The 12,471-nt window shown below is 37.7% G+C and overlaps 1 protein-coding gene across 2 annotated transcripts in view; it reads right to left on the bottom strand.

Annotated features, from left to right (window-relative positions):
• The window catches only part of tcf25 (transcription factor 25 (basic helix-loop-helix)), a 112,302-nt gene that overhangs the window by 39,654 nt on the left and 60,177 nt on the right, over positions 1 to 12,471 (bottom strand). For both annotated transcript variants that reach the window (XM_048164303.1, XM_048164302.1), the window contains exons 7-9: positions 12,180 to 12,267; positions 11,900 to 12,058; positions 10,457 to 10,547 (exon numbers count right to left, since the gene is read on the bottom strand). In XM_048164303.1, the coding sequence (XP_048020260.1) occupies positions 10,457 to 10,547; positions 11,900 to 12,058; positions 12,180 to 12,267 (338 nt within the window). The remainder of the gene's footprint in view (positions 1 to 10,456; positions 10,548 to 11,899; positions 12,059 to 12,179; positions 12,268 to 12,471) is intronic.

Here is a 12,471-nt window from a genome sequence, read left to right as displayed (position 1 = left end):
GATGAACTGAGAAATCAAATTTTCCTTGAGTTTTTGACAAATAAGAGGTCATCATACTGTTGTGAACAACAGTCAAGATGGCATCCCAGGGACCAGTTTACGACAGGGCCCCTCTCTAACTGCTGGTGTGTAGGATGTGCCACACTGTGATTGGATCTTTGGTAAATGAACAAACAAATGTTCAGCAACATCAGATAAGATGTTGGGACAACTACCAGACACCTCTTACAGAGCAGGAAGAGGGACCTTCTGCACCCACCAAAACCAAGGAGAGGACATCTCATTGGACGACACATTGACTCTAACCACCAAACTCATTCCTAAGGTTTAGGCAAGGACTGCCATAAAAATTCCTTCAGGACCCCCTGGATAGAGCATCAGGGACTGAAATAAAGAGAGGCCACATAGATCTATCTAAAATCCATTCATACCTATGTTTGGAGGCCTTAATTTGATCTAAACTGCTTCAAATCCACTCCGTCTTCATGCAAAGCACAGTTTATGTTAATGGTTACTGGCTGTTAAAACAGCAGGTCATGGGACAGACCTGTTACAGTTTTTCTCAGTCGCTTTGGTGCATTTCTCACATTACTATTTACATTTGCACAACAATTAGTTCAACCTCCACAACATTTAGTCATTTGTGCACATCATAGTAGCAGTTTCTCATTCCTTTGAACAAATTGCAAATGCTTTTGGACATGCATCAATTGCTTTCATACAACTCTCTGCTGTTTTATAACATTATCATTTGCTTATGTCGTGTCAGTCAAAATTAATTATACTTGTGAATGCTGAATAGTCATAAAACTAATAGTCCTCATGTCATTGCTTGAGTCATTACATACAAAAATGTTGAACTAGTTGTCAAAATCTGTCAAGCAAATTTTGAAATTCTGAAAATGTCTTCTAAATTGAACAGTTTCTCTCAGGTGAATCTCAACTTTCACTGATGAACCAATGATAAGCCACTTCTCTACAATCACTGTCAGAGCTTTACTGTGTTACAGTAAAGATTTGCCATATGTACTGCAATATTGTTTACAGTTGTGCACAGCTCTACCCAAAGGGAGTTTATGTTTGTTGTAAATAAAGGCGTATTTTTTCTTTTGCACAATGCTGTGAACAAATTAGAATTGCAAGGAGCATATGCAGTAAAAATGTGAAACATACATATTCAGCATCTTGTACTCAGTTACCTCACTAAATACAGTAATGTGTAACTTTACTGTATTTTTCAAATGTCTGTGCAAATAGTATATAGTGCTGTCTTGAGCATTTTCAGGTAGTGTCACCAAGATCTGACTTTTTTGCATTGGAAATCATTGACAGAGTAAACTGTCATAATGAAAACATGACAAAGCCATTTGACTATCTTGTTCATAAACAATGGTGTCAGGACTTTTCATCTTGATGACACTGACACTTTCACTGACATGAATACTTGCTTTTGAGGAATGACCTATCCATTTTGAGCAAGTGACACGCTTTTGCAGCTTATCAACTAGGTTTTGCAGTTTGTACTAATTGTTTTGAGAACTGCATTAACTGTTGTGCAAATGTAAATAGTGATGTGAGAAATGCACCAAAGCGACTGAGAAAAACTGTAATAAATAAACAAATGCATGGAAAATTATTTAACCATTTCATATCGTGTCTGGTGTCTATCTGTTCCCTATGATGCCTTTAATAATTTGAAAGAGGTTTGGTAAAGAAATAATGCATGGGTAAAATGTTAAAGACACTATTTTAACACTGTACTTTATGCTATGCAAATGAGTTCCACACCAGGGTGGGCAACACCAGGGCTGCTTCAGATAACAGTAGCCAATCACACTCCAGGATCGGCAAAGCGCCACATATGTCCACCGGGTAGACACACCCTTGTTCTGTGTTTCCAGCTCGATGGGGAAGGAGACATTAACAGACACTCCACGACCTGAGTTTCTGACCTGACGAGGAAAGAGACTACAAGACGGTTAAGGTGAAGCTTTTGCGAGCAAAACCTTTTACATTGCTTCCAGCTGCACTCTAGCTGCCAAAAGGGGCCCCAGCATTGAGGGATTTTATTTGACCCTTACAGCTCCTAAAGCAGCGCAGCCCAGCCCGCAAAGGACCTCTGCATCGGCAGACATTGCCTGTACCACACGGCTCCTCAGCGACGCAGCCAGCCTGCAAAGGAACCTGTGAAGATTCATCTGACCCAGCTGCCCAGTCCATCCTAAGGACCCTCTTGGCGCAACCGAAGTTCAGCATCCTCCAGCCCAGCGTGGCACGACTACTGGATCGTAACTCCGCACCCTCCCACTGCACGCAGCCTGCATCATCAGTGGAAGACGTCTCTGCTACCGGACTGATCACCCGACTGTGTGGAACGTAAATATAAACTTACCAAACCTCTTTTCTAGAGACCTTGGCATTAGTTTATACATGCAGCATATGTTTTTCTAACCTGTTTAGATAACAGGTAATTGAGGTCAGCTTGTTACAAATAATAGGGATATTATTTGTTGAATGATAAATAAGCAATTATTTATCACCATTTTACAAGAGCCATTAGGTGGCTTCCATAAGAAGCATTCCCATACAATTCTCTTCCATTCCACATTCAGTTCAACAGCACTGCATTTATCCATTCTGTGTTCACTTCATTTATGTGTTTCTTTGATTTAATTCTCCTTTGATTATTATTTCACTATCTTTTATAAGTGCATATTCATTATTTCATTATTAATCATTGTGGTATTTACTCTTGCATGTCTATTGTTAATAAATTTCATTGATTTTACTATAACTGTCTTCCTTGTGTTGATGACCAAAGACTCTACTAGTTGAGCAGACTCTCACAAATCCTTCAGATAAATCAGTTGACCGACTTCCTCCATTTTATATTAAATCTGAATTATGGAACAGCTCTTTTGGAGTGTTCTTAAATTGTTCAGATAGTATTCTTAACTGGTGCCCCATGTTACAAAAGGGGGAAGGGGTCATCTGATACACTCATAACCACACCTTAAGTGACACGTGATCAAAAATCACTACGTCACCGGTGAATGAAGTAAAAATCACTACAATACTATAAGAATATCCTGTAAGTTTCAGAACTGAAAACTTCCTTGTTAGTCCAATAAAAGCTTTTATTGACACCAGGCCCAGTGAACGACAGGTTTTTCCAAAGTGGGGATCTATAACGTCAAAGGGCAAGATGATCAACGCCTACTTCATCACTGACTGTTTAGCCCCGCCCACCGATTCGCACATGACATGTAACAGGTAAATAACATAGGCCTACATGGTGCTAAACCGGATCGAGCTACCAAGCAATAAACATGCCGTTGAGGATTACAAAATATTGTGCAGTGCATGGACTCGACAGCAATGCAACATGTAAGTAACTGTTCATTCTAATGCCTGATCTGTAATGATTCATGTACAGTCAGATGTTCTTTGTCTCTGTGTCAGTAAATCAAACCCATGACTAAACGTATGTAGAAACGTGCAGAAATTGAGTTGCAATGACGAGATCAACAACATGTCTGACCAGCTGTTCATCACTGCAACCTTTCATGCCACTATCTAAATATAATGCCATAGATTTAAATGTAATGCAGCACTTTCACGATTAGTTTAACCTTGAGAGCTGTAATAGTAAAAACGTGCTAAAAGAGAGAGTAGTACATGCAAAGATGTTAGCCAATCACAGCAGTGGGCATTTACACTGAAGTCTCAGCAGACATGCCCCTTAAAACAGAGCGTTCAAATCAGAGGGTTAAAATCAGGGTAGGAAAAATGCCTTTTATTTCTAAATTATGACATTTTTGGATGTAAAACGCATACTAACATTATAAGTGCACCCCAGGAAGCATTATAAAACAATAAAACAATGCAGTTCATGACCCCTTTAAAAATACAAAATAACACAACGTGAAAATAAAGTGGCATTTTGGGGTTCCGGAAACAACAGTTAACATGGTAAATACACAATACACTAACATGAAATGTTACCAATTATGTGATTTATCAGTACTTTACTTTTATTTCATGACTTAATAATTGACAACGTAACTAGGCCATTGCATGCTCGTTGTTTCTCTTTCGCTTTATATATGAAATGATATACAGCGTGGACCGCCGCATTTGCACGTGCAATTGAAGAGTGTGCGCTACACGCACAGTATAACAGCTGACAGGAAAGGAAAGATCGTTTTCTGAGGTAAGAGCCTTTTTATTTCGTAACAAGCTACAAACATAACATTAGAATAATGTTAGAATGTTAGAATTTGAATTAACCAGAAAGATGCAGAATCCATGCTCTAATCTCAAGTAGACTTAATTACTGTGATGCACTTTTTACAGGTCTCTCATAAAAATCAATTAATAGAATTCAGCTTATCCAAAACTCAGCAGCTTGGTTACTAACCAGGAGAAAAAAAAAAAAAAAAAAAAAAAAAAAAAAACAGATACAGAGAACATATAACTCCAGTTTTAGCTGCACTGCACTGGCTTCCTATAAAATTTAGAATAGATTTCAAAAAGTCCTCCTCATTACCAGTGTTAATTTTGACAGCAAATTTTGATTTAGTTTTAGTCATAGTCTTTTGACTAAAATGCCATTTATTTTTAGTCATATTTTAGTCATCGGAAATTGTTTTAGTTTTAGTCGACTAAATATCATAAGATTTTAGTCGACTAAATCTACACTAGATTTAGTCGACTAAAATCTAATTTAGTTAAATTGTAATGCATAAAGCATTTCTCTAACAATACACAGATCCTATACACTGATATAGGTACATCTGATATTCCCCAAACTGTTTATGTTCACCCAACTGTACTTTGCTCACCAAAGCAGACGGTTTTTGACCGTTCAAGTGCAAAAAGACACGAAAGAGCAAAATTCAGCATATTTCAGGGATTGACACACTTATCATTGAGTTACTATAGTTTTTGTTTAAAATTTTATTAGATTTGATTTTTAGTTTTAGATTTTTAATTTTTTGTGTTTATGTCTTTTAGTTTTCACTTTTAAATGTCTAAGTTTTTATTTCTGTTATTTTAATACCTCAGGTTAAGGTAAAGCTTAGAAACTAGATGAAATAATATACGTTTACATTTTTTTATATACATTTGTTTTTTATTTCAGTTAGTTTATTTCAAATAATGAAGATTTCTTTGGTTTTAGGTTTAGTTAACTATAATAACCCTTATACTTGTAAAATATATTGAATAATATGTCAAATAATGTTCTTAGTCTTTCCTTCCTGTGACAGAAGATACAGTAGTTTACTATGAATTAAATAGAAATTAAATTAAATACAGTTTATTGTGTAAACAAAATAACAATAATGACCAGGAAAAAAATTATAATTATAAACCATCCCGAAATACACCGTGACTCTTATTCTGAAATGTCTGCAGCCTGCGTTGTAGCCTATTGTAGTAGCAGGCTACTAATGAGGGAGATAAATATGCATTCTTACAACCTACAACACATTACCATATAAACATAGTGTAGTAAACATTGTCGTAATTCATCAATATTAGTTTATAAGCAATCTCTTGGCATAATTGTGCGCTATTCATTAATAACTAAGCAGTCTGAAGTGCTGCTGCGCGAGCCTGTAGAGCGCGCAACAGCGCCGCGTTTCCCGCGGTTAGATCAGCGCGTTGCACTTCAAATGTGCGCATCTTCCACACAGGACAGCATTCCTGACTGGATATCTTCCCAAATCGTCCCTCTCTTTCATTTTCGTCTCGTTTTTAGTCGTTGACGAATATTAGAGTAGATTTTAGTCATAGTTTTAGTCATTCAAAACACATTTTTATTTAGTCATCGTCTCGTTTTCGTCCGTGAAAAAATGTCATTGACGAAAATTATGACGAAAATTATTCGTAAACGAAATTAACACTGCTCATTACATACAAAGCTTGTAATGGACAAGGACCTAATCATATTGCCAGTTCTCTCAATTATATCCCACCAAGAACCTTAAAATCATCAAATGCAGGTTTACTGGATCGTCCTAGACGTAAGAAAACTGGTGATACAGCCATTGCAAATTATGCACCAAAACTATGGAATACATAGGGAAGCTTGTACGTTAGAATTTTTAAAAAAGTTAAAAACATTTACTCTGGCATTTAATTAGTTAATCTGAACTGTGCTTATAATAAATTGCCTCTCATATGTTTTAGCTTTTTCTATCAGATGGGTTGTATTTGATTTAGGGGCCAAGCACCGAAGGTGCGCAGGTACCTATTGAAATCGTTAGTTAGGGGCCAAGCACCAAAGGTGCATAGGTACCTATTGTATTCATTGGCGTTCTTATTATTCTTCCGTTTCCGCTCCGGAAGTCTATGGCAGCCCATAGAACCGTATGCGGGAAAGTTGCGAAATTCGGCACACTGATAGAAGGCATTCTGCAATGTGTCCACAGCAAATTTGGAGTCTCTAACTCAATCCATCTAGCGCCACCACCTTTCCAAAATTTCACTCATTTTTATGCTAATAAATTTTGATCCATAAAAGTTAGAAACAAAACTTTTTTCATCTGATTTCTTGGCTCAAGACTATTCAAGTGCACCCTATGATGTCGTTTTCCGTCATGAAAATTTTCCCTCCAACAATTTTGAATCAACCGTAACACCTACTTTTTCAAACTCCTCCTAGGCCGTTACTTCAATTCTCACAAACAATTAACCAGATAATCTTCAGACCATGCCGACAAAATGTTAAGGAAGTCAATTTCCCAAACCGAACGAATTTTACGTAGCGCTTGCGAAAATAGACATAAGGCTGTATCTCTGTAACGCTTTATCGTATTCAGACCAAACTTGGTGCGTCATTACAAGCATGACCTTAGGCAACATGCAGTGTTTCAGCCTACTGGTCCAGAGATACAAAAAAAAAAAAAAAAAATTTTGTATAAATATGGTCTCGTTAGATTCGGGGCATCATGCGGAGTCGAATGATATCCAATTTTTCCATATCAGCCATTTTGAATTTTGAAAGAAAATGCTGTATTTTATGAACGCATTAGCATATCGTTACAAAACTCGGTTTGGGTCATCAGCACGATGCCCTGAAGGAGCCTGAGAAGTATTTCTTAAAATTAATGAATAATCAAAAATGTTCGTTGGACGAACTGATTAATTGATTGTAATATTAATCTAGCTACATCAAATTAATAATATTAACTGATCCAAGTATTCATAAGTCATCATAACTCGTAATCATAAATAATCAATCAATTATGATAAATTATTAATATTTCCTCTTTGAGATAATTTGCTACAAGATGATCACTTAACATTGGTGCAGAATAGCAGAACTGAAGCACAATGAATGTAATTACCCAAACAGTGTTTCTCCACAAGTAGTTGTAAGGTCTGCACAGGATCAAAATTTAGCAGGCCCACCATAAACTGTGATTAAGCCTTAACTCATTGAACTTTTGTTTGTAAATCTCGCATTGGCTCTGGCCTGGCGGACACTAACACCTCACCGGACACGTTTTATGGCTATTTTGATAGATTCCTGAACATCTCCCTTGTGACTTCAAACGATCGTGGTCAACTCGGATCGAATTACTGCAAGCCATGTGTCCGCATACCAGACAGCACTAAAAACTCCAATAAACATACACGCACACACAGAGACACACACACAAACACGCATGAAGACTATATGTACAAAAAATGACTATGCCAAAGTGTACCCGCCGTTGTACTACAAGCTATATGTATGTATCCCTTGTGTATAAGCTTAGCTATGACTGTAGTTGTGTTAGCATCATTCTAAATGATAAACTTCGAGTATAAACTGTATCTTCCCTTATATGCTTTTGCCACCTGACAAGTTTGGTTTCATTGTAAAGCTCTCTTTATGCCTTATTCAACAATGTATGTCACATTACTGTACAATGCATTGCTCTATTTTTGATGGTACTGTGAAGAAAGGACACTCCGATCTGATACTTCATAAATTATGCAAATCGAGCCGCAAGACAAGACAAAGAAAGGTTTTGCCTGCCAAAATTGCACCCGTATCATTGGTGGACGTTCCCGAGGAGGCGTTCTAGTTTGTTGTCCTTAAAACACAATGACACGCGTCTCTTCGTTGCTCAAGTTTTTCTTTTGTCAAGCCTTTGCCATCCTCCATCACCTAGGAGACGGACTCTCTTCTTTATTTTTCTGGTTATCTTATTCTCAAGTTAAAACCTTGCTTTGGAAAACCCACCGGAGAGCGACCTCCGGAAAGGACCAATCGCTCCAAGCCAAGCACACTGAAACACTACGGAAAGGCCTACAGCACTCATGAACTTATGCAAGTAACAACCTTTTAAAATTTGTGTAAACTGAGTTTCCTTGCTGGCTCTCAAAGGTTTAACTGTTTTTAAGTTGCCACTCTTTTGATCACCTCTGTTTTCTTAACTTTATTTTCATTTTCTATATATGTGTAGTACTTGTGTATATTTAGCCATATAACCTTTGTATTATCAATTTCATATACAGTTGTGGCCAGAATTATTAGCCCCCTTCATAAATATGATCAAAGATGACTCTAAAAATAAATCTGCATTGTTTATCCTTTAATTTATAAAATTTGCAAAAATCTAACCTTTCATTGAAGGAAAAGAATTGAAAGTGGGGGGGAAATAACATTATGAAATAAACGTTTTTTCTCCAAAACACGTTGCCCACAATTATTAGCACCCTTTTATTCAATACTTTTTGCAACCTCCTTTTGCCAAGAGAACAGCTCTGAGTCGTCTTCTATAATGCCTGATGAGTTTGGAGAACACCCGAGAAGAGATCAGAGACAATTCCTCCATACAGAATCTCTCCAGATCCTTCAGATTCCCAGCTCCATGTTGGTGCTTCTCTTCAGTTCACTCCACTCATTCTCTTTAGGGTTCAGGTCAGGGGACTTGGATGGCCATGTCAGAAGCTTCATTTTGTGCTCAGTGACACATTTTTGTGCTGGTTTTGATGTTTGTTTTGGATCATTGTCCCGACGGATGATCCAAACACAGCACATTATAAGATTTATAGCAGAAGTGGTTAGGTTTTGATTTTTTTATCTGTTGGTATTTGATAGAATCCATGATACAATATATCTGAACAAGTTGTCCAGGACCTCCAGCACAAAAATAGGCCCACAACATTAAAGATCCAGCAGTATATTTAACCGTGGACATGGGGCACTTTTTATCCATGTGTGCACCAAAACCATCTGGTGGGTTTGCTGCCAAGAAGCTCTTGTTTTAGTTTCATCTGTCCATAGAAGCTCGTCCCGTTTGAAGTTCCAGTCTTGTCTGACAACTGAATATGCTGGAGATTGTTTCTGGATAAGAGCAGAGATTTTTCTTGAAACCCTCCCGAACAACTTGTGGGGATGTAGGTGCTTTTGATAATTTTTTTTAGGCTTTCTGAGATTCAAGACTCAACTAATCTCTGCAATTCTCCAGCTGTGATCCTTGGAAAGTCTTTGGCCACTTAAACATTCCTCCTCACTGCGCATTAGGATGATTTAGACAAGTCCTCTTTCAGTCAGATTTGTAACATCTTTAGTTGATTGGAACTTCTCAATTATTGCCCTGATAGTGGAAATGGGGATTTTCAATGCCCCACTTTCAATTCTTTTCCTTCAATGAAAGGTTAGATTTTTGCTAATTTTATGAATTAAAGATCAAAAGGATAAACAATGCAGATTTATTTTTAGAGTCATCTTTGATCATATTTATGAAGGGGGCTAATAATTTTGGCCACAACTGTATTAAATACATTATATTCATGCTCGATTGTTCTGCTGCTCATTCAGAAAACCAAGTCACTTCTACGTTTCGTTTCTGCAACATTGCTTTACGCTTTGATGCTATGATAGGAATTTATTCTCGTGGCCAGAGAATAAAATTTCTTTTACAATAGTCTATGAGAAAACTGATGGCTTGCTGGACAAACTAGGATAGTTTTTTCTAAAACAACTATTAAACTAAAACTAATCATATATGTAATTGAATATAATCCGTTGTAATTAATTCACAATATATGTGCATAATTCCCTATTTGGGCGATCTATATTATAATTAGTCATAACGTGTTATGATTTATTATATATACCGTATATATTTCGCCCATGATTTGAGCTAATTGATTAAATACTTGTAATATCGCTAAAGATCGTTACATAGTTTTGTGATTTCAACACACACACACACACACACACACACACACACACACACACACACACACACACACACACACACACACACACAACACACACACAAACACACACAAAAGACTCTTGGTGACATGCTATGAATGTTTACAGAGGATTCCCTCCAAATCAACAACGGCTCAATTACATGTGGTTTCAAACAGAACACTGTATCTCTCTTCAAACTGATCACTGTATTCTTACTGCCACTGTATGAAAATGTAGCTGAGGTCTTACTAGAGGAAGAGTAGCTGTTGCTGCCTTGATCTCAGACATCAGCACATGTCTATGGATGTTCCTGGGAGCACTCTGGTATCGTTGCTTCCTCCTGTCAAGTAAAGACCCACAGAAGAACATCAACATTCTCACCAACGTTTCCTTTCAAAGTTTCTCACTCAGGCATTAAAAGAGAGGCACCCAACACAAAATGTAAGCAAAAAACATATCTTTTTACTTTACCTTTTAAATAGCAAATTGTTTTATTAATTTTTTTTATGCATTTTATGAACACTAATCTTATATTTTATTATCATTATACAGTGGATTTCATCTTTAATCTTATGTCATATTAATTATGTAAATAAAAAAATCTAAACGATGCTCCTCCTACATTCACCTTCCGTGAATGTAGCCTTGGCCAGAAGAGGTTGAAGTTATCAGATGGTATCCAACTTTCACTGGGTGTTTCGAACCTAAATCGTAACATCCGCCCCTTGGTGGGTTGGCAGTGGTGGCCAAATCACTGCTCATCTCCTCCTCCTGGCTTCCATTTTGGCTCTTCTTTACGGTTCCTTAGCCAGTAAGAGGCTCTTTCTGCTGCCTCCCCCATACTGCAAACTGCTGTCTTCTCTTTTTCTATCATTCAAATGGCTGTAAACATTCTACACACTGACTGGGTAGGGAATCCTCTACAACCAACCTCAACTTTCTCCCAACATTGTTGCAAAAGTCTGGGGTATTTGGCGATTTCTTTCAAAGGCATGGACCCATCCTTCTGAGACTATAAGTTTGATCAGGATGATATTCTTCACCTTCTCAGACCACTGAACCACATATGGCTTTAGGGTTGTCTGAACAACCTGGGGGAACCACAGCCTTCCCTTTTCCCGATGGTGCCCCTCTCCCCAACAAGCTTGCAGGCTCCCTGGAATGCTAGCTCCACAATCCTCAATCTTTTTCTTTTCTTCTCCAGGTACCATACTTCTTCCTGGATCATTGCTCTCCACTCCTCTGCCTACCCTCATTGTTGGAAATGTGAAGTTTGAGACCCTGTCTGCCTGTACATGGCATTCCAATAATGTGTCATAGCATACTTTTAGCTTGAGCAAAAGAGGTGTCGGCTGCCCATTTGAAGCTTTAACTTTTAGTAACGGGTGCATATCGGACTTGTAGTTTCTGTATGTCATTATCACTCTACACTTTAATTATTATTATTATTATTATTATTATTATTACTCAGAGTACAATATGTGAAAGCCATGATGTCAGATGTCAAAGGAGACAGAGACATTCATGATCATATTCTCCTGGTAAACATGACATGTCACTCTCAGGATGAAGATGGAATTATAAGCAGCACAATTACAATAAAAGTGTAATCCGATACTGAAAAGGCAAATCTACAAACTTAAAAAAAAAAAAGGCACAAAATCACATCTGTGTTCATTTTTATTTTCTTACTTGTTTTGGCAGTCCTCCACATAAGGGTCGTGTTTGTCAACCCTCTTTAGCACTTTTCTGACATTCTCCTCCAACCAGAGCATCTGTCCCGCCTCTTTCCACAGGCTGTGACAGCGGCCCACATACAGGGACACTAACTCTGAGAGTGCAGGAGGCTGCCTAAAGGGCACAGTGAAAGTAATTCATACATGCTGCAACGGCTCTGAGTCAATAAGATATCTTTGGATCTGACTATTTTAAACACATGAATAAAGAGTGTGTGCAAGAGACAATGCATTACCCAGTTTGGATTGAAGGTCCAAAGAATGCATGAGAAGATACTGCAGCATCAGGCTGAACTGTGCATAAGTCCAAAAGGGGCATCAGCACTGCAAAACACATTGACACACACAAATTTAAAACAAAGATATGCAGCCAACAAGCCTGAGGGACAATGCCAGAAACAGTGTCATCTGACAATCCTGCATGTTAATAAGCATAACTAAGCATAACTGTGACATAACGCTCCAGGCCATCAGCGACATGTACCTGCCGAGAAAAGCTAAAGGCAAAGTTAAGTTTCATATCTTTAT

Source organism: Megalobrama amblycephala, linkage group LG17, assembly GCF_018812025.1.
Source record: "Megalobrama amblycephala isolate DHTTF-2021 linkage group LG17, ASM1881202v1, whole genome shotgun sequence".
NCBI lineage: Eukaryota > Metazoa > Chordata > Actinopteri > Cypriniformes > Xenocyprididae > Megalobrama > Megalobrama amblycephala.
The sequence above is the reverse complement of the archived record's forward strand: the minus strand, read 5'-3'. Positions and strand labels throughout refer to the sequence as shown.